This window comes from Falco naumanni, chromosome 4 (genome assembly GCF_017639655.2).
Source record: "Falco naumanni isolate bFalNau1 chromosome 4, bFalNau1.pat, whole genome shotgun sequence".
In the NCBI taxonomy this organism is placed as follows: domain Eukaryota; kingdom Metazoa; phylum Chordata; class Aves; order Falconiformes; family Falconidae; genus Falco; species Falco naumanni.
In genome coordinates, this window is record NC_054057.1 from 56812091 (window position 1) to 56835281 (window position 23191).

The following is a 23191-nucleotide window of genomic DNA, read 5'->3' on the forward strand; positions in this document are numbered from 1 at the left end:
ATGAGATCAAGAGCAAGGTTCCTAATAGCTATTTGCTGGTATTAAAGAGTAGAGGAGACTGGGAAACCACTGAGGATTTGAGGAACTGGAACAGAGCAATTCAGAAACTATTATTAAAATTTGTCATTGGTAATCTGCCTTAGAATCACCTTCTTGTCTCAGTCTGGTTGAATGATGTTTCTTCACCATGGGTCAGAACTGCATCCAGTAGAAAGCTCTAGTGCTTTGTAGGGTCCAGGCTGATCAAAAAGTTGATATTGCTTGTCACAAACCTGAGGGTGAAAAGATTAATTGCTTCACTTTGCATCAGCAGCAGGCTTGCAAAGGAGGCATCTGGACAGAGTTTTGGAGAACAAAAAAAATTCATTCTGAGTCTATTAGTAAATCAAACGGGTGGTGCACATTCTTTATTCCTGAGTCCAACTGGCAAGACACGTCTCATGTTCATGTGATTAAACTCTTTCATCTCTAAACCAGAGTCTGTGCAGCCCAATTGCCTATTGGAATCGTTCCTGGCCATATTATGCACTAAAATGTGACAAAGTGTGGGGGTTTTTTTGAGACTGTGGTGGCTGGTGTGGGGCAAAGCTACACCAGGAATTGTGCAAACAATTCCACAGTATAGACAGCAGAAGCAAATGCCAAGCCTTTAGCTCTGGTGTAATTTAGTTCTCTGTGTAGAAGGAGCTTGTGGTCTGAAGATAAATGTAGGAAAGTTCCCTTGGAACCAACTAAACCTCCGGAGTTCTGGCTTTGACTTGGGCTTTGACTTGGGATCAGTGATATGGAAGGTGCAGAGCACGAAGCTGGTCAGTGTACCTGCTCTCCTGGTCACTTGATCAGTTGATCAGCATGACGATGCCACTTCTGTAGAAAATCCATGGTTTTCTTATCAATGGCAACTGTGGAGAAGGATATATCAGAATGCCTCTCAAATTATCATTGCTACCCTAGTCAACAGTCACGGTTGCCTCCTTGTCTGGTTGGGAGGTTCATCCCAGTGATCTGAAAGCTCAGTTTGTCATGCTTGGGAATATCCCAAAGCCTGACGTGAAGATCCATCGCCCACATATAGTAACAGTTAATATCACTGCTATAATATCAATGAATAAGGTACCGCAAGGTTCTCATCTTCTTTACCAGCAAGCATTTAGCATCAAGTTATTGGTAAGTGACTTGCCAAGAGCTCAAGCAAGGACCAAGAGCAAGGGCCTGAGCATGAGGTATGGCCCCAGATGAGGTTTCTGAGTTGTTTCTTTTCCTCTCATTTAGCATTTCCTCACAATGTAGTGGTTTCCACAGAAGTCTGATCCAAGGTTGCAGCTCCACTATATCAGAGCTGACCCTGAACACAGGCAGCTGAACACCCAGGCGGGGTGAGGACAGGACTGCAGCACCTGCTGGTGCACTCAAGAGCCTTGCCAAGAGGGGTTTGCCGGCAGAGATTCAGCTGATCCTAGTTTGGCCAAGGACCTTCTTCTGGTTTGAGGGTATCCAATGAGTCCAAGAGCCCTTCCCTGCCTTCCAGATCTTCTCGTACTTGATTCAGGCCAGACTTGCCATCCCAGGCTCTGCCATCCCTGTTTAATGGTGGTGGTGGTGGTTGTCCTTCTGGATGAAGCCGCACCTGCAGCTTCTCAACAAGAGAAATTCTGATCCTCAGTCCAAAAATTGCTTCGCTGTGCATCCAAATTCACATGTTCTTCAACTGCTGTCCACTCAGATGTTTTGTCAGTTTGGCTGAAGTATCCAGCACTGCAAAAACGGTTGACTGAAGCTAATCTGGATGGGCATCTCCACCAAGCAGTTTTGAACTCTTAGCCACCACCTCGACATCCACCAGTGGAGATGCTCAGCCTTTTGCTGCTCTTTATGCTGAGTTTCCTCAAACTGGCTGAAATTCTGTTTTTTGAGATACGTTTTTGTATGTATATTCCTACATTTCTTGCTTTGAAGCCACAAGTATTTTTCCAGAAATTCGGCCATTGAGAGAATCAGGCATTGTAGGGTGTGTGCCTTTCTTTTTATACCAGCATGAATGACACGAGAAAGAAGAAGGGAGGGAAAACAGAGGAGAGTATGTTGTACGTATCCCCTGTGCATACTACTGACATAAAAAATTGTCAGTCTTTAGTGTGTGAATATACATACAGGAAAAGCATAAGTGTACATATTGACAACACAATTAGCAACAGGTATAGAATATTAATATCTCACCATTCTTTTTTTAATGTATTTTCATTTTAAAAATAAAGGAAAATGTAGCACTTCCAGAAACATCCATGCTTGCAAGACCTGGAGTAGGATGAAATTAGCTGTAGAAGAGGTATACGAATAGTAGCAGTTTAATTTCTAGTCTGAGCAACTGTGATTTATGAGATATTTAGAAAAACAAATGCATGACCACTCTGTTTACATACGGGGTAGTGAGAATTTATAGACAAAGATACATATTGCTTTATATTAGTCACTATTTGAGAAACTAGGAAATACCATATAGAATGTAATGTGACAGTAATTTAGAAGTGGCACAACAGGGTGTAAGAACAGGAGAAAAATTGCTAAAGGAGTTTTGTCCTTGTTTGCAAGAGGGCCCAAATCAGCTAAAGACATTACAGAAATACTGTGTAATGGCTACTACAGGCATACACAATGTAGAAAAAAGTCTCAGTGTACTTGTAGAAATGGCAAAAAAGACAGGTAAAAAGTTTTTTAGATCTTCTCATGCACATTCTTTCCTCTCACAATTTGCTAGTAGACTCCTGCTTTGCTTTTTTACCTGTTTTTTCCTCCTCAATGAATAACATTTTCTTAACTTTAAACTAAAAGCTTTAAAATTAAATTAATAACCATATTAGAATACTTATGTATGAACGTGTTTACTACTTTTTTCCATGTTGAGTAAGGATTAAAAGAGACAGAATGTAGGCTGTTTATTTTGTACTTTTTCCTCTTTACTTAAGGTCAAAGCGAACTCTTTCAGTAAACACACTGGGTGAGATCCTGATGTCATTAATACTAAACTTTTCCATTGATTTCAGAGGAATTAGGAATACCAGTATTTCTAAAACTTCATAGGCTAATTTTTTTTTACTTGTCTCTTTACTTGTCGAAAATCACGGCCATAACTCTTAAGAGTTATGAAAACTGGATTTCTGTAAACTGCTTTCTAGTCCCATAGTTACTTAAACAACTGAAACAAGATTGAATTATGTACTGGATGTTCCACAGAATCTGGAGGCAAGATCAAGCTATTATGCTGTTTGAAGTAAATAAATAGGACATTATTTATCAAGATTTACTCTTTCAGTTCTGTTGTGCGTAAATAATTTGAACTATTGATGTTTTTCTCCTTTCCCAAGATTTACAATATAGACAAATCAATATTGGGAAATAGTGCGAAACAACAATTAGCTGAACACTCTGGTCCTGAGTCAGCAAAGTATTTAATTACATGCTTCCCCTGCATGAATATGCATACTTAATGATTTTAATAGAGCTATATGAATGCTCAAAACTAATCATCAATCATGACGCATTCATATTAAAGCAGGTAACATGTTTTGCTACTTAAAGGAGCCCTTTGACCTTGATTTGATTAGCAGTGGTTTGAATAATTAAGAGTTGAATCATCCAAATACTTCACCCTGCACTGAGGAAATGGGACTGCACCCAGAAGGAAAAGGGTATTCCTGGAAGTCGTGTCTTTGCCTTTCACACGGGAGATGGTTTTCCTTTTGTATCTTCTGTGCTCAATTTTCAGGCAAGCTGAAAACCTTTTACAGGTGTTTTGATTGTAAGGACTTTTGATTCATATATTCCACCTAGTTTGTCATTAATATGTTGCCCTATTGTAAAGATTTCATATATAAATTCCTCTATATTATGAGGTCCTAGGAACCTGTCCATAGGAATTCCAGTGCAGGATAAAAAAAGTGTACGTATATATTCAGTGGTTTTTAATGCTGTATTGGGTGTTTACTACAAGTGGCAGTACTGAGGTTTACTCCACAATCTGTTAACAACCTGTCGGTTTTGCATTACCTTTTTGTCATATGACAGTGCAAAACACGATACAATCACTAACATATGAAGGGAGATGGCTATAATTAATGTGATTTATGTTTTCTTAGAAGGAAAAAATTGAGATCGTTTTGACAATGACCCATGCTCATGTAATAATTATATCAGACCACCAAGGCCAGAGATTCAACTAAAACAGTTAGCAAAAGTAAACTGGATGTTGTCAGATGTTGAAGAATCAGAAAAATGTGGGGTGTTAGTTGTTGTTGCTCATCTCCCAGGTCATTGATCCTTATGTCCTGGTTTACTCTCCAAATAACCCCTGGACTGAAGCAGTGCTGCGTGGTCCCCAGGACCTGTGCCAGCATCTGGGCTCTGAGAGGCACGGTGACATGACAGGCTCCTTTTCCAGGAGCACAACGGCTGTGAACATTAGCCCTTGTTTCCCAGCCCTGGCTAGTGTGAGCCCACCAAGTATCCGGTACTTGCAAACTGGCTAGGGATCCAAGGTGCATAAGACCTTATTACTTAGTAAATTTTTTTTCCTTGAAGCTCTTTTTCTGGGAGATTTCCTAACTCAACATTAGCATTAATCCAATTAAAAAGTCCAGGTAGAAAGAAAGTGTAGTGCAGGTCGCATGTTCATTATCTGAATGTTTTCTGGGGTATTCTATTTTAACTCTAAATCTGTTGTGGTATCAGCTCCAAAGTGCTGGTTTAATATGAGATTAACCTCAATGTGTACAGGTGGTAAACAACTATTTTTTCTGCGTCTCTTGAAGGTTTCAAACTTGCTCTCAGTTATCCAAAGGATAGGAGATGTGTGGAGGAGGTGGAAGTTTGTCATGATGTAAGTCATTAAAAAAACTTTGAATTACATCACAAGAAAAATAAGTTTTACTTTCTTAACTGTCATTTTTTTAACTAGGTTTTGATGCTTTCTCCAAGTTGTCCAAAGACTCAAAAAGATTTTTAAAAGGCACAAGCAGCAATCAAACCCTAAATATAAGACCTTCCTACAAAATGTTTAGCTATTAGAGATGTCATTAAACACTAGAAATAAATAATAATAAGTTGACTAAATACGTATTTTAGACTTTTTAATTGACATAAAACCGAAGTTTTCCTTTTTTTGAAGAGTCACATAGGAAGACAACTGTTTAAGGAATGAATGAGCTGACTCAGGCATGAACACTACAGTCTGTGTGTGCTCAGCAAGGGGGAGCTTTAGGTTCACCAACAGGGGACATTGCATTCATCATAGCTGAATTTTAAAGATGATTTAATTTACAAGACAGTGAGTTTCAGATCCTCTCTCTTGCAACCACTTACATTGTTTTGTCAGGCTGAAAGAACCCCAAAGTGACAGTAAATTGTATTTATCAATTTTGCCTGCCTGGATGGTACAGAAAGGTTTTAAATAAAGCCAGTAAGACTGCCATATGCAGTGGTCCACATTAAGGACATTATAAGACCTGCCATCTCCAGCTGCCTCCAGGACCTGGGATTACACTGGGCCCTTGTACCGGCTGTATGATCTCCTACTTGCCAGCTAGACCAGCTGGCTTGTCCTGCACAGCCCTCTTGAATACCCCAAATCCTCAATTTCATCTTCTTTTTCCCTTCTTATCAGTACCACTGTCCAGGATAGCTCTCTCCAGAGCTCAGCCTGTAGTTCCTCAGTGGCCCATCACTTGCAGTCTGGAGACTTTTGGTCCTCATCACCATCTTAGTTATCTCTTGTCTGTCAGGTTTGTGCCTCTGTTTTGTTTATCGCTTTCCCTTTTACCTGTTATATCCTCTGAATGAAAAACGTTCTTGATCTTACAACTTTAATGAAGCAGACGCTGTCACATTCCACATGCCCTCAACAGTCTGTTTATCAAACTTCCTTAAAAATCACTTTCAGTGTAGACTTTCTGTGTGCATTATACCTTGCCTGAACCTCAGCTGCCTAATAAATGTATCAAGTAGCATTTTTCATGTATGTGTACATCACAGTGCGTACCAACTCTAGTGTTACTGAGTCACTTGCACTTTCTGTCAAACATCATCACGTGAAACATCAGTAAATATAGGTTAAGTGTATTTTGTAACACCAAGCTTAAACTTCATAAGTATTTTTATCACTAAAGTAAGTAAATTGTCATTGCATTATGTCATTTTACATTTCCAGTGCTGAAATATGAAGTTTTCTCACTTACTGGTTTTATGTTTCCTTCTTCCTAAGAATTTCTTTTGAGTTGGATGTATGTTAGATGAACCTTCAAAGATAGGCTTCCAGATAGAGATAAATGGAGTGGTCTGACAAATTAGCCACTTCATATCACGCTTATCTCTTTACAGCTCAATAGTACTCACACTGAAATAAGGGCTTCATCCTATAGCAATAAAAAAAGGGAGAAAGAGTGAACTCATTTGTCCCTTTATCCTCACATATTGATGATTAAGGTCACTGTGGTCTGTTTATTAAGAACTGTATGTTAGATCAAGGTTTTGTCAGTGTTTTCAGAATAGTCTGTCCATAGACCTTTTTTACGTATATAACAGAAGGGTTTCCGCTCACGTTGTCCTACCTTGTTGCCAAATGTTGAGAAGCTGGGAATATTTATGGGTTTACTACCATGTGAAACAACTCAAACTCAGGTATGAAAGAGAAGTGTAGAGAAAAAATAATGAAATACTCTGTGTGCATTGGAAGGAATCTTCTCTAGTCTTACTTAATACATTTAAAACCATCTCTGTTAAGAAGAGAAGCATGTGCTTTACATTAGCACATGCTTAACTGTGCTTAATATTATTCTGAATAGATATGTCATGTTGAATTGCTGCTATACAGAAGAAAGGGAACCTTGGCATTTGCACTGCAAAAATAAATCTGAGGCTTTTGTTTCTGGAGACATAGTCAATAAATAAAGATACATGTAGGGCTGAACTGTGTAATGCCAAAGATCCATCTAGCCAATGGCTTAGTGACAACTGCTGATAGCAGATGCTTAGGAAAGGCATGTAAGAGCAGAGCAGACATAAAGCTGCACAGTAAACATACACAGTAAACCCTCCTGATGTCTGGAAGTCAGTTTGTGCTTTAGGGCCTCCATAAAAGATGACTTTGTGCTCAGCAGCTCCCAATGGATCTCATCAAGTGCATCCAAATCTCCTTATTTACTTGTACAGTCCGGGAATCTTTCCCCACCATCTATCCTATCCCTCACAACCTGCCTTATCCTTCCCATCACTCCTAAAACGGTCTACTCATCCAGAAAATGCTGCTGTCATCAAATATTTAATGTGGATGCTCTGAGAACAAGGACCAAAAAGCTATATTCTAATTAACTGAGCAGTACTAGATCACTAATTAACTGAGAAATGCTAGAGCAGCAGCTAACTAAAGGATGCCAGAGCACCAACCCAGACATTGTCCTGCTTTTTCTGTACAGTTAGATGTCAGTACGGTCTACCCTAAGACTGGTTTGTACCACTCCATGCTCCCCATCGCAGCTTTATGCATGGTTTGGAAAGCTAGTGTGGGCGAGAGCATGGGTGAGACCTTTCTGGTCTAGAGCATAAAAGAGTTTGGCCATGTGGACACAAAGAAGGCCACGTGAGTTGGCTTTGTGGTGTGAAAGATGTCCCATTTTGTTTACCAGTAAAGACCTGGAGCACAGAAATTCACTTTTGCCTACACTTGTGAGAAATCTTGGAATGGCTCTGGCTTGGGGATGATGGGCTTGAGGATTGGATGACCCTTGCTGTCTTCTCCATTTCGTTTCCTTAACTCTTCCTTTTCTACTTGACACCTGGTCACTGGCTGCAGTTGACGTTCAAGGCGAGCTTTGCTTCCCTCCCGTTGATGGCCTGTGTCTCCCAAGGGGATTTCCCCTGATTGTGGAAACAAGTCTCCAAGTTTCCACCAGCTATGGGCATTTCTGGTTTTCTTCCTCACTGGACATCTAAAGCAGGGCTGCATTTTACATTTAACTGAAGAACTTATGCATCTGCTATGCTTATATATGGATAGATGCCTTAAACCGTTAAAGGGATATAAATAATGATGCTCCACAAGTGTAAAATGGTTAAGGGACTGCAGTTAATGGGGCTTTAAAAAAGCAAAACATACTTCACCCCAGAAGAAAGTTATCCATTAGAAAGGCCTCCACATTTTCTTCTGAAGTGCTACATCAAGGCCACGGTCAACGATGGGATGCAGGTCCTGGTAATATCTCCTGGTGCCTCCCCTACCTGCTGCCTGTCCCAAGCTGCTGGAAGGCATCCTGGCAGAAAAGGACCTAGGGGTCCTGGTAGACACCAAGTCGGACATGGGCCAGCAGTGTGCCCTTGTTACAAAGAATAGTGGCCTGGGCTGCATTAGGCAAAGCATGGCCAGCAGGTCGAGGGATGTGACCATTTCCCTCTACTCAGTACTGGAGAAGTCAACACTGGAGTTCTGGGTTCCCCAGTACAAGACATGGACATACTGGAGAAAGTCCAGCAGAGAGACGCAAAGATGATGAAGGGACCGATCATGTCTGCCATGAGGAAAGCCTGAGAGAGATGGGACTGTCCAGCCTGGAGAAGGGAAAGGTCAGGGAGGATCTCATCAATGTGCATAAATACCTGAAGGGAGGATGTAGATTCAAGCACTTATCAGGATTGCCCAACGACAGGACCAGTGGCCAGGGGCACAAACTAAAATCCAGATGGTTCCCTCTGGACATCAGAAAACACTTTTCTACTGTGAGGATGACCGTGCGCTGGTGCAGGTTGTCCAGGGAGGCTGTGGGGTGTCTATCCTTGGAGATACTCTTAAGCTGTCTGGACATGGTCCTGGGCAACCAGCTCTTACTGGCTCTGCCTGAGCACAGGGGCTGGACCAGATGTCCTCCAGACCTCCAACCTCAACCATTCTGTGATTACAGGACCTTTCCCATTCCTCAGAGATAGCCCAGGTTTCTTCCAGCTGCAGCATCCCCCTTGCCCATAGCCCAGCTCCTACGTCCCCTCCTGTCACTGAGAGCCAGCATTTTGGGGCAGGCAGAGGAACACTCATTCAGTAGGGAGGAGGGAGCAGAAAAGTATCCTAAAAAAGGATCAGCATCTCCAGCTAAGGTCAGATTAACACGTCCAGCCAAGGCTGAACCACTTTTAGTGCTACACTTCTCCCTGTTTGCTATTGCTCTTTTTATCTCATTTGCAAAGATCAGTCCATGTTGTGTGGCATGGCAGGCAGCTGGGCTGACAGGTGGATTTCTTACAAGGGAATGCAACACGTGCATCAACAATTGCTGGTCTGAAGTGTCGGCTTCTTGAGCCTGGGTTTGCACTGCCTTGGTTTGGATTCGGTCTGAGAGCGCTCCAAATTTATAAGGTGTTTTTTTCTACTTCATAGCCCAGTGGGAACTCTGCAGTGTGGGGGTGTTTGTGTAACCTTGGGCTCTACCTTGAACAGTTTGCTGCTCCCCCTCTTTTCCAACATGTTGAACATTTTTTATCAGTTTAATGAGTTATGAGTATAGATAACTTGTATGAATCACGAATTTAGACACAGCTTCTTATCAGATATTTTAGTATAAAAAGACTTTTTATTGGGAAAAAAAAATACTACCACTTCATTAGACATGCTTCATTTTCTGGTTGTTCTTAGCTGCCTGGGTAAGTTGCAATTAAAATATCTGAGCTGGGAAAGGGTGAACCTCTCGGCCTCTAACTGCTGCAGATTAAAGCAGATCATTTTTTTCTCTGCAGTTACTGGGCTAGTGCAAAACCTAATGTGGACATAATTATTTTGGCTGGAAGGAGTTTTCTCTATTACGGGAACAAGATCTCCATGAGAAAGATCTGGTAGTTCTCGGAGGGAGGGGAAGCCTACACCCCAAAAGAAAGGGGATTTAGGTGGGTGCCCAGCCACCTGCTGTTAGGGTGGGGTGGTAGGGGCTATGGGAAACAAGTCAGTCTGTGGGAGAGCTTTGTGTCTTGAAGCCTGTTGGTGGCATTTTTCAACCGTGGAGGCTTTAAAGACAGCCTCTGGGCTGGAGAGGGATCACAGTGTCACCACGTTCCAGTCTCAAAGCGCTTGATCTGCCAGGCTGGCTTAGCTGGTGGTCCTGGTCCTGTGCCGCACCGGTTTGTGGCTGGTGGTAACCTGGGATGGCTGATGCTCTTTGGGAATCCACATGACAAACTGCACTCCTTTTGTCTGTGTGGCTAGGGGCAATCTCTGGAAGTCCCCTGAGGGATGAACAGAAGGATGGGAGAGTAATCGGAGGCCATGAGGCCCCGCGAAACATCTGGAAGTGGCAGGTAATGTTGGTGTCTTATGCTTGAAAAAAGCATTAGACTTGAAAAAAACAGTGAGAAAATGACAGCTTGCGCTGTCCCAAGCCACACACCCCATCTCCAGGGAGGCATGGCATCGCTTGGGTGTAACACGTGTTGTTGTTTGATCCAGGTATCACTTCAGATTGCCTATCCTGACTACCCGGGGTACTACTCGCACATTTGTGGTGGAACCCTTATCAGCAGCAACTGGGTGATGACTGCAGCCCATTGCCTCAGCATGTGAGTAGGATAAAAAGCATTAAAACTCCTGTTCAGCCCCTCGTTCTTGCTGCAGATGGGAGCCAGACCCTCCTCATCCTCTGAACTCCCTGCTGGTGATGTTCCTTGTGCTGTTGGACATCTCGCTGCACACTTCATCAAGGGAACTGGAAAACTCGTGTTTGCTTTAGCCTTGGTTTTACATGTTGTTTGCTGGTTTCCTGGGAGTGGAAATCAAGCTGATTGCTGATTTGCATAAGAGGAGGTGCATTTGCATGAATGTGAGCATTTCGGATGGGTTTGCACCCTGAGAAAGCTGCACAGAGATGGCAAGACCGCACAAAAGGCATGTCCCCAGCTGACGGTCCGTGTTGTACAGTTTGCTCTGCAGCATATCTAACATGCACCACCCAGATGGTACAGCGTGACACCGATAAGCAAACACGCCTCTTTAATTACTCATGCCTTTAGTGAATGTACTTACAATGAAGTGTAACAAGCTGATCCTTCACACTCCGGTTCAGGCATGCAATGATGAAAAATGAACATTCTCGTTCAAGGCCAATCTCCGCACTGTAGTAGCTGATGCTGCACCTTCACTTGCTTTGCCAGCAAACTGCAGGCGGCATTTGCCTAATTCCTAAGCCCGTTTAGCTACAGCCCATGGAAAATCCTCCGGTGGAAGGTGCTTTAGAGATGATTACATTGGTGGAAGGTCTCAGTGGCGCAGGAATTACACTGCCAAGCTAGCGGTGGGGAGTAGTTTTTACATTGATTATTCTGTGATTCATTTTCAGGCCAGAAGGCTCAAGCTACCGAGTGGCTCTGGGTGAGCACAGTCTCGTGGAGGAGGATGGCACTGAGTACTACATTGGTGTGGAAAGAGCCTTCATTCATGAAGGCTGGAATCCCAATAACATTGCCAATGGGTAATTATTTTGGATATTGTCAGATGGTTGAATGGTACTTAGGACCCAAATGACCTCCTCTCTTGGAGGTGTTACATCTGTGTGGGTGACCTCAGTCCTGTTTTGTCCCAAGATGGGGGAAAGATTGGCCTCACGGATGGATCAAGGATGTACAGCAGATTCGGGGGCTTGCCAGCAGTCACACCACTGTGTGCATCTGATGGAGGGAAGCCATCAAGGAAATGCAAAGGAACTGCTCTAAATTCCCCCTCAAAGGCATGCCTGTCCGCCCAGGGTCCGCTGCAATTCACTCTGGGATTGGGTGCCTCCGAAGGAGTGGGAGGTTTCTGGGGGGTGTTAGCCCTTTATCGGTCTGTACCGTGGCCTCTTCTCTCTCAATCGATAACAAAAATCTCATGGTTTTGTGGTAGCTATAAGGATTATTCAGTGATGTTTGCAAGGTGCTTGTCTATCATCATGCCACAGACTAGAGACCTGTGACGAAATGTGAGTGAGGACGTCTGGTCTGTGGCTAAAGCAGGATTTTCAGTGAAGAGTCTTTTACCTGTACCCCGTTTCAGCTATGACATTGCCCTGCTGCACCTCGAGTCTTCTGCCTATGACAATGGGTTCGTTGAGCTGGCACTGCTGCCGCCTGAAGGAGAAACGTTGCCCAATGACTATCCCTGCTACCTTACCGGATGGGGCGTGGTTAGCGGTAAGTAAGGGAAGGAGGAGCGCTGAGCATCCCTCCTGGTTTCAGAGGGACAACCACGCAGGTGAGGCTGCACGAGGCAGGGTGCGAGCTTCCCTCCTCAGCTGCTGGAGCTCCCGGACCCAAATCTTACCCTTTCTGTGCTAGCGAACGGTGACAGCGCAGACAGACTGCAGGAGGTGATGATGCCGGTGGTGGACCGTCAGATCTGTTCCCAGGATGACTGGTGGGGATCTCAAGTAAAAGTCACCATGATCTGTGCAGGTGGAGACGGCGTGAAGTCTGGATGCAGTGTAAGATCTATTGTATCAGGGGATTTTTAGGCTCCCCTCTTTCCTTCCTATCTGACCTTGCTGTTCCTGCAGTTGGGGCCTGGGTTTGCCATTTCTCCACCGGCAAAAGCTCTCCTGCAAATCCTGGCCCCTTTGCTGCTTTCTGCTGAATGTCTTCTAGACCAGACTGCTTCACATTCCTCCACCTCCCTACAGAGCAGCCAGCAGAGAGAAAACCTCCAAACCCTCAGGCTGCATCTCTCCCCTCTGATTTTGGAGGGGAGATTTGCCCTTTATTCCAGCAGCGTGTCCCATTGACCAGGTCCTGGGGACTAGGTTGAGGCTTTGGCAGTCCCCTCTGCTCTTACCCAAAGGGTGAAGCTGTGGAGAAGTCTTGCCACTCCTCCAACGCTGTGGTCATGTTGCAGTGCTCCCCCCTGCTTGTCACCTTTCTGCACCCCAGCCACTCTGCTTACAAGGACAGCTGATGTTGCTGCAAGTTGTGGCTACCCCCAGCTGCACCGCCTGGCCCAGGTTAGGTGGAAAAGGAAGATGCTGTGAGGTCCCCTTTATCCCAGGGGCTCCAGGTGGCCCCAGCATCAAGGCAAGGAGGTTTGCCAGGTGGAGGCAGGGTATACCTGTTATCTCTGCCTGTATTCCCTTTGCTACAGGGGTGGCTTCTGGTGAAAGAAACCAACCAGAGCCCTTAAAAAGTAATGGACAAGTACATAACATAATTGATTATGTAAATATATGATTATAATACAGAAATGTATAGAAATAAAACAGGTTATACAATTATAGGTATAGTACAATTATAGGTATAGTATAATTACAGCTCTATAGATACATAGTGTAGGGTTTGGTGTGGTTTAGTTATGGCAGAACCTTGTTATACAAACCTGGTTCTGAGCCCAGCGAGAGCCTTTATCTTCTCATATATTTTAATTCAAGTTGCTTTCTTTTTTACCACCTTAACTTCCCGGGACCCTTTGAATATGCTTGTTTGCAAGAACAAACAGAGCAGCATTTCCCTCCTACCTGTAGCTGGAGAGTGCACTGATAGTTTAACAGAGATGCTGTGCAGGTGGCCCTTGCTGGGAAGGACTGCATGTGATGCAACGTGCCCAGGACCATTTGCTTACACTTGCTATATTTAAAATGGTGGTAGAAAATTAGGGTTTCAGTCCTTCCTGGGGTGGGGATGGGGGTTGGTGGTGTATGTGTGTATAAGTGTGTGTGTACAGGCATGTAAACTGAGAGTACAAACGATGGGTCTGACCTTTGCAGCATCCTGGAAGGTGCTGGGTGGTCTCTGCTCCCATGCTGCTGGGGAACAGTCAGCCCTTTGCAAAAGAAAGCAGCACAAACTTTTATTTTCATGTTCAGGACAGTGCTTTAACTAACTAGTGCTCCTTAATCCTATCCAGTCATTCCTCAATTGCTTAGATAATTTGACTTAGTATGTTTCTCTCCATCCTCTGATCAGGGGGACTCCGGGGGCCCTCTCAGCTGCTTCAAAGACAATCACTGGCAAGTCCATGGGGTTGTCAGCTTTGGGCTAGTTCCTTACTGTAACACCTACAAGAAGCCAACAGTCTTCACACGTGTGTCAGCCTACGTGGACTGGATCCACAGCGTAAGTTGCTTAATGCCTGTGAGGTAACTTGATGCATCTCCCATCAAGGCAAGGGAGTGCCAGAGGGATCGGAGTCTTTCATTTATTAGACCATCAGAGGCTGAGCTGGGAGATCTGGGGAGGTCGAAAACCAGGATATTTGGTGCTACTTTTGGTGTAGTCAAACAACTGTAAGGAAGGAGCTGCTGCCTTGAAGCTCAAATGCTCTGCTGAGGACCACAGACAAAATTCAAGCCAGGTGGGAGCTGGGCTCTGTGTCCAAAAAATTATCATTGCTGTTCACCCAGAGAAAACCTTACTGCAGGAAACCACTGAAGGAATTAGCTGGCCGGTGAATGGGAAATGCAGCAAACACAAAGCATCTCTACAAGTGCAAGTCCTGCAGAGCCACGCTGTGCACTCTCAGCTTTACATTTGGGAACCAGCAACGAGCTCTTTGCTCCCAGATACAATGTCTGGCACCAGGAGCAGCTGTTTCCCAGGCACAGGGGATGGTTTTGTGGAAATGCCGCTGTAAACTGTGGCACCAGTTGGAAAGAAAGGTGGGGAGAGGTATTTTAAGTCACAATGCAAGGAAGAGGAAGGCTACTACGGCCCATAAACCTTTCTGGGTGGGAACAGGCTGTTAGAGCAGTCCCCTGGCCCGGCTGGGAAGAAGCCCTTCTGCAGAGCACTTACATGGGATGGAGACTTGCATTATTCTGGCTCTACTGAACCCACCTCTTGTTTGTTTTCCAGACTATAAAGAGTAACGGGGGTTTCTAGAGAAGGACCAACTGGTGCATGAATATGAGAAGAGCTAGAACAAAGTATCTCTGCTCATTAACCCTCTGCTCATCCCTTCTATACCTCTTCGGGGTATGAATAGCCAGGTCTGGCTAAGAGTGCAATAAAGTGTTGGTGATTGCAGCCAGTGGCCGGTTGCTGTGTGTGCTCAGCCTTCGGCACTGGCTCAGACCTGGTCAGCAGGGCAGGAGGCTCCAGCAAATGCCACAGCCTGTCGTGACAATATAAGCCGATGACGGTGTCCTTGGCTCATGGTTGGGCTGTGGGCAGCGAACATGGCTCCTCAGGGCTGTCATTTTGGCACCAAAACCACCCTGCAGAAAACTACCATGATGGAGTTTTCTTGCTGAGGGATTCCTTAAGGATAACTCCACCAACAGCGAAGGTGGTCAGCTCGGTGCTTGCAGGTTGGTGGAAGCAGAGCAATGGTGTGAAAGGCACAAGTGAAAACTGGGAGTGGCTGGAAAGCAGCTCTACAGAGAGGGATCTGGGGGTGCTGGCCGGCAGCAGGTTCAGCAGGAGCCAGCGGTGTGCCGGGGAAGGCAGGACAACCTGCACCCTGGGGTGTATCAAACCCAGCAGAACCAGCCGGTCGAAAGAGGTAGTTATCCTGCTGTGTGCACACTGAGCGCCGTGTGCTCCTCTGGGCCCCACCGCTTAAGAAGGATGCTCAGGTCCTTGATATGTCCAGAGGAGGGCAACAAAGCTGGTGAAAGGGCTGGAGGGCATGTCCTATGAGGAGTGGCTAAGGACTTGTCTCCTTTGGAGTAAGGAGAAGTGGAGATGGAGGTGCTAAGCTCTTCTCCCTGGGATCCAGGGACAGGACACACGGGAATGGTTCGAAGCTGCACCAGGGGAGGTTCAGACTGGACATGAGGAAGCATTTCATTACCAAGAGGGTGGTCAGACACTGGAACAGGCTTCCTGGAGAGGCGGTTGATGCCCCAAACCTGTCAGTGTTTAAAAGGCATTTGGAAAATGCCCTTAACATACTTTAATTTTTGGGTAGCCCTGAAGTGGTCAGGTAGTTGGACTAGATGATCATTGTAGGTCCCTTCAAACTATTCTCCTCTCCTCTCCTCTCCTCTCCTCTCCTCTCCTCTCCTCTCCTCTCCTCTCCTCTCCTCTCCTCTCCTCTCCTCTCCTCTCCTCTCCTCTCCTCTCCTCTCCTCTCCTCTCCTCTCCTCTCCTCTCCTCTCCTCTCCTCTCCTCTCCTCTCCTCTCCTCTCCTCTCCTCTCCTCTCCTCTTCAAATTTATTCTAGTCTAATTTATTCTATTCTAAATTTATTCTATTCTAATAGCACCCAGCAGTGGTTTTGCTTACAGAACTGGGTTCTCTTTATGTTCCTAAACAGCTTCAGCACAGTGCTGCTCATACAGAAGGCATCTGCCTCAAGTGTACTGGCAAACTCAACCCACAGAAAGCACAATTCATCTAACTTCTTCTTAAATTCACCCTGTGCAGGACAGTTACTTTTTCAATTCATTTTCTAAGACTAAGTGCATTAAAAAAGAGCGTTTCTGGAGGGTGTTTTTCTAGCGAGGAAGCAATAAATTCCGTGTAAAACAATCCCCTGCGCTGTTAGGCATGCAGGGGCCCATGCTCCAGCCAGCTGGGCAAACTGGGCTTCATAGCATTCTATGGCTTGGAGGGCCGTGAAATAGATTCCTAGCAGGACAGTTAGGCTGAGGGCTTGAATTGCTTGTTTGCAGTTTGCTTCTTCTGCAGCGTGTAACGTTCTGAAATAAAAGCCACGCTCTTATTAGACCCACAGCAGGGTCGGTAAAGGGTGGCAAGGAGGGAGAGAGACATATATGTGCACAATAAAGCAAGATTAGTCCTGTGATGAGCTACAAAAACATCCCCTAGGAATACACGGGGAATCCCACGACCTTCCCTCTCATCCCTTTGCTGTGTATGAGATGAGCATTTACGAAAGGAGGATTTTGATTTAGCTCTTTTTCCATTTTAAACTACCCATGTCCCATCTCTCCCAAAGCCTGCACGAACCTAGGGCATACAGTATTTTTTGGTTGTTGTTTTTTTTTTGGGTTTTTTTTTTTTTTTTTTGGGGGGGGGGGGTGAGGGGGAAATGCACATTCCTTCTCTCCCAAAGCCACTAGAGGGCATTGGCAAACCGGAGGAATACCCGATAGGGTTATCACCGACTGATAAAGGAGTTTTGTAGGCTGCAATGATAAAATGGCATGTACACAGCCTTGCACTGTCCTTCGCGTTTGCGTGCGGACACACCGATAAGCAGCGACACCCAGGACCTGCTTTTCGCTGCCGTTACCCACAGGTCCGATTTGCAAACAGATAAATCTTCCTTATTACGGCAAGGGCAAACGAAACCAGCAGCGCTTTCTGTGAGGCTTGTGAAGGAGCAGAGTCCCAGCTGCGTTTTTGGCTCACTGCTTTATTGGGCTGCACTTGGCAGCATGTCCTGGGTGCTCAGTATTTTGGCAATTCTCCTCTTCTGACAAGTTAAAAAATCCCTGAATCTCAGCTTTCCTGCCCCATAATATTACTGAATCATTCCTGCTCCTTTTAAGGCAGCACGTGTGATGGCTGCTGCTATACCCAGTTCAAATATTTGACTTCTGAAAGAGCACGTGTCTGTTAGCAATGTCCCTTGTAAGACACTTAGCAGCCAAGTGACAGGAGCACACTGGCATCTGAGATCTTGCCCTGACTATATTCAAGCTTTTCCCTTTGAGTTTCAGAAAGAATTAAAAAGACACAGATCAAAGGCTTTGGGAAATGGGATTTTTAAAGGGAGCGCCTCAAACCACTTCCAAAAATCGTTCAGATGCTGAGAAGTCTTAGACTGCCTGGTGGTTTTGCAGTGCCTGATGCCTGAGTTGGGGGTCCAACTCGGTGTGTTCAGTGCATGGACCATGGGGAGGTTTGGGGATGTCACACAGGGGCCCAAATTCTCATTGCCTCTATCCCTGGCCTGGGCTGAGCAGAGCTGGGATCCGTGGGGGATGTTGCTGCTCCCTGGGCCAAAAGCCCTCCCCAGCCTGTATCAGCCATTTAATGAGTGTACATGTGCCTTGCCACAGCCCAAAACCCCACAGCCATCCCCTATCCCCTCCTCATCCTCTGAAGTGACAGCAGTGATGGGCTGTCCTTGCTTCTGCCCACAACCGTGCAACTGTCCCTGGTCTCCACGGGGCAGCCGTAGTCATCAGGTGCTTGAAACATCTTGTCACAAGCTGTTCCGAAAGCCAGGCTGGACATTGCTGCTTTAAAACCCTCCTCCACGTGAGCAAGACCTGGACCTGGTCCTGCAGCAGCAGGGGAGAGAAACAGCCTGCACTCACAGGAGCAGGAGAATCAGGTGCTGGAGGCATCCAGCTCTAATTCAGGGTCATTATCACATCCCTGGTGCCAAGAGGAGTGTTTCTTTCTGCGTTTCGATGACAGGAACAGCTTGTGCTGCTCAGCCGTGATTTATTGCGTAGGATAAGAGGGAAGAGATAGCCTGGCAGCACCACACACGGTGCATGTGCTTCTCCTGTGCCTCATTTACCTTTCACTAGCCAAGAGCCTTGCTAGAGCTACTTGTTCCCCAGCGCTGCCAGGCAAAGCTGTGATCCCAGGAGCACACGTTGGGAAGCCGGTGGAAAATGCAAGGCCTCGCACAGGTTTTACCGTGTGAAGATACTAAGTGTCACAGCAATGTAATATCTGATGGTATTGGGAAAACCTGGCTGGGCACAGTACTATAATGCTCATATGTAATGTCCCCATCCTTTTCTCCAAAGCCAGGTGATGAGGATGCAGCTCAACCAGGGAATGAACTAGATTTTCGAAAGCTGATGCTCCCCACGTCTTTATGGGGAGCAGGAAAAGGAGACAACCATGGCAACAGGAGACATCTCCTGGGGCTGGTCCCACCAGATGTAGGGTGCTTTGCTGAGGCATAGGACTGGCTACACCACCTTAAGCTACTTGGGGAGGTAAGGGTGTAGATGCTGTGAAGCACAGCTTGGGGGTGCAGGGATCAAATACAGTGGTCAGTGCCATTAGGGAAGTCTGAGGACATCCCACCTCATCCTTTGGTGTCAAAGGAGCACAGCAATCCTGAGGTCCCTTGTCATCTCCACCATGGCCCCATGAGGATGTCTTCATACTCTTGAGCATCTCAGCTGGCCCAATACACAACAGAGCCGGGCAGCTCTAAAGTCACACAGAGGGATAAGCATGGGGCCCTCAACCACACCACAGCTGAATAGAGATGTTCTGGTTATAGATATCTCCTCAACCAAATCCTACCCTGGAGCCGCTATCCTTTATCAGAATAACTCCAAAAAAACCTCTACTTGAAATTGTGCCACTCCTACACCCACTTGTTCTCTCGCTCACTTGCAGGCAAAAATGATGGGTCTTTGGGAGTATGACTACAACCAGCACCTTGCCTCCTGGCAGCTATCCAGCCCTCACCACCAGCAAGCACTTTGGGATGCTTTGACTATGAAAAACACTTAAGCACCGTTAGGTTCTCATCTCTATTTAATGCGAAGTAGTAGCCAAGTATTTATTTACAAGTGTAATAGATACGTTTCCTACTCAGGGTATTTCAGTAGAGCAGGTTTACTTTGGAGGGACATCTTTTTCATTTTATTCATCCTGGTGGCAGGGTTCTCCTGTAATGTTTTACCCTGGTGTGTGGCTCATGCAGTCCCCAGGGAACTGAGTCCTCAGGCCGTCTCGAGTCTTTCAGCTTCCCCAGCTGGAGTGATCTGAGTCTTCGCAGCCTTCATGGTCATGCAAAAATATTTCAGCTGCAGATATTCCCCCTTTGGTGGGTGTCATGCACCTACCGATGTGAAGGAGTTAGGGCATGCCCAGCCGCAGGCATTTTGGTCCCTTATTCAGCTTACCTGGCCAAAATGTAGATGCATCCATGGGGTTTTTTTTGAGCATTTACTTTTTTGGAGATGGTTTCCCCCAGCTGTGGATGTGCGTGCCCAGCTAGGCGTGGAAACACAGCCAAGCCACAGGACATACCCCCTCCTCCAGACCTGAGCAGGTGATTTAAACCTTATTTTATTTTATTTTTTTTAATATGATATCTCAAGGGGGTACATCGTGTCTCTGATCCCACACAGAGGCCAAGCGTAGCCCAAGAGCAATTTGGCTAGCTGGGAGGCTGGGAGAAGAGGGCAGCTGCCCAGTAGATGGCAATGGTGCCGTTCATGCAGCAGTGGGCTGAGAGGTATAAAACAAGCTGATGGAAACGTGGGCTAAGCAGCACTGAAAACTCCTCACGGTCCTAGCTGTGAAGGAGAAAACTTAGTTCTTTCTGTTAGCTGCTTACCTAAAGTCTCACTTCAGCCAGAGCTCTGGCAAAACAGGAATTTTTGCTCGTTTATGCAGGGAAAACACTGAAGCCAGAATGCTTACGTTTATCCAGCTCATTTAGCATCACCCACTTCCCCCGATGCTGAGGACTCACAGCTCCTCCAGAGGTGATGACCACAGAGGACCCTCACACAGTGCAAAAATCAAACTGCTTTTATTTTGGTGTAAAGCTTGGGGTGATTAGCTGGAAAGGACATTTCCTTACAGTGCAATGAGGATTTCTGTGATGCTGAACAGCATTAAGGACTAACAGTTGAATTTTTGTTTTTTCCCTCATCCTGTATCATTGATAGATTAAAACTCAAATGGGCCATGTGCCAACAAAAGCCGATCCTGCCGTGCCTTTTTACAGGAAAGTCACGCAGATCTCTAGGTCTGAATTAAAACCTCAACACCTGCAGACTTCTGCCCAATTCTGTGCAAAACACACGTGCATGGGTGGGGAACGTGCCGGTTACAGTGACAAAGGTCTCAAAGCCAGCAGGGATGCAGAGGCATCACCTGGGATGCTTTTATTGCCTTCGCAGAAGGGGCAGCCTTACCCCCTGCAGTGCCATGCTGCTTAGCCATGCAGTGCAAACCTGTCTTTTTCTTCTATCAGCCAGACCAGCAATGAGAAAAGGTATTTTTTCCCAGTGCTCCTGCCTCCAAAGCAGACACAAGCCCTTGGGATGCAGGGTCTGCCCCTGTGGAAATGCCCCCGCTGCTGCAGAGCCAGCACCCCTGCCCTTGCCTTGTCTTGGAGCTCCTGGGCTGTTTTGGTTGTTTTTTTTGTTGGGTTTGTTTGTGGGTTTTTTTTCCGTGCTGGAGATAAAGTCCATCCTACCCATCATTTTATAGCTGTTCCTGCCGAGAAAATTCCTCGGGTGTCTCATTCCCGTGTGGCGCCAGGTCTGCAGGAGCCTCGCCTGGCGTCGCAGCCCGTCCCTGTCCCCGCCAGCCCTGGGTCATCGACTGACTCATCCCTTTTCCGGAGGCTGCTCCGCCACCCGGAGAGAAGTGCTTTCTAGTCTGGTGGCTACGCACACGCTTCAGCGCATGGCGGCACCTAAAAATGAAACGAAAGCAGGCGATGAGTAATTCTGTGCCGCTGGGTGTTACGAGCAAGGCGTACGGGATGGCGGGGTGGAGGAAAAAATGAAAATGGAAATGGAGGGGACGACGAAGCCCTGAGCGAGGTGGGGAGTGCACAGATGGGTTTAATGGGGGTCAATGAATCCCCGATTCCCAGGGATGGGAAGGAGCACCGCGTGCGTCCCAGCGCTGTGTCACGTCCGTCCCGGTGCGTGTGGCAGGTCGGCTGGCCTCAGCCCTGCCGAGGGCAGGGAGCAAATGCAGGGTGGCACCTGGCTTCATCCCTTTTCAGAGGCAGCCCTGTGCAAGCCGAGGGGCCATGGCTTCCACAGCATCGCCTTGCAGAGGGACAGTCCCCAACCAGCCAGGGAAACTCCTCCAGGGCTTCTGCCTCGCCCTTCAGCGCACACATGAACTCCTCCAGGCACAAAGAAGCTGGGATAAACTGCCCCTTCCCTGTGGAGATGCTGGTGCCAGAGGCTGGTTGATGGGATGCGGCACCTCAGGACTGTTCTGTTCTGTTCTGGGGGGTGGCAGATCCCCTGGCCACGATGCCCTTTGCAGGGGCACGGTGCAAAGCCACCACCATGAGCCGAAAACCCCTCGGTGTGGCAGCTGGAGCCATATGCTGGAGGCTTTTCCCCTCCCAATCAGAAAACAATGAATGTGAGAGGGAATTATAGGCATAAAGCCCATAAAAGAAAAAAATTAACACAAGCAAACCCATCCTTCTGGGTGGGGAAACTGGGGCCGGGCACCACCATGCGCTGCAGAACCGCCACGGACAGGCATTTTTTCAGTATCACTGCTTTTATAGCCCAGCAACTAATTTGTAATGAATAGTTTGTTTAATTAATTAAGCTTCTTTGCTCTGGGGGCAGATGCTAACCTTTAAAAATGGATTCCCGATGGAAAACTAGACAATGGCATTCCTGGGCCAATATCCCTTGCTTTCAGGTCAATGCCGGTGGTTATGATTTACGCCCACGCCGCCAGACGCAAGCCTGTGGGATAGGTGCGCATCTCCCCATCTAGGTTTTTGGGTTTTATTCAGCTTTTCCTCTGCACCATGGCCTGGCTCACATCCTCACCCTCTTGTTATTTCCCTGCTGTTGCCAGGACCAAATGTATTTTCCCTGCTTTTCCCCTGGGGTGCAGGGTCATGGTGATGCTTCTTTTTGTCTGCATCCTTCCAGATCCCAAAGGTGCTGAGAAACAGTTTGTAGCCCTTGAGGGAAAGGGGTTTCCCAAGATTTCTCCTAAATGCTTCTTGGTGATGGGGATGCTGCCACAACTGTTGCTTTTTCCATCGTCCCATAGAGACGGGCAGCCACCACCACAAACCTCAGGAGACAACACAGTTGTACCCCAGCTCCATGTGCTGATTTTTAAAATATTTTTTGAGGGGTGGAGGGGATTGTGTGGCACTGGTGGAGCAGGAAGCAACTTGAACAGGACAATTGTCACATGCCACCACAAGTTAATGTGCCAGGCACATTGCCATGGCATGGCTGAGCAGCCAGAGACATCCCGGGAGCCTCAGGAGATGTTCTCCTTGCTGTGCAGGCAAGAGCTTGCATCACATTTTTGCCCTCAAATTAATTAAGCAATTTGCCAAAAAAGGTCCCTTCTAGTCCCAGCTCTGGGAGAAACTGCTCTTTGCCAGCCCAGGCTCTCCCCTGGCCAAAATGTGCTGCATTAGCTTAAAATTTGAAAGCAGGGGCTGGCACTGAGTGACTGTCTGCAAGGACACCCACCTCTGGGTGAATTAAGGGACTCTGGGGCACCCCTCGTGCATCTCCAGCTGCCCCAAGAGCTTCTCCTGTGTGACCTCCCAGGGTTTTGGTAGCATTCCCTGCTAC

General features: G+C 46.5%; 1 protein-coding gene across 1 annotated transcript; it reads left to right on the forward strand.

The window, feature by feature from the left end:
- Positions 1-7562: 7562 nt before the first annotated feature.
- On the forward strand, positions 7563-19379 carry LOC121086123 (elastase-1-like). The gene is made up of 9 exons (XM_040589372.1): positions 7563-7566; positions 10232-10323; positions 10472-10577; positions 11366-11489; positions 12050-12186; positions 12331-12476; positions 13945-14094; positions 18656-18793; positions 19263-19379. Exons 1-9 carry the CDS (start codon positions 7563-7565, stop codon positions 19377-19379), a joined length of 1014 nt encoding a protein of 337 aa, XP_040445306.1.
- The last annotated feature ends 3812 nt before the right edge of the window (positions 19380-23191 follow it).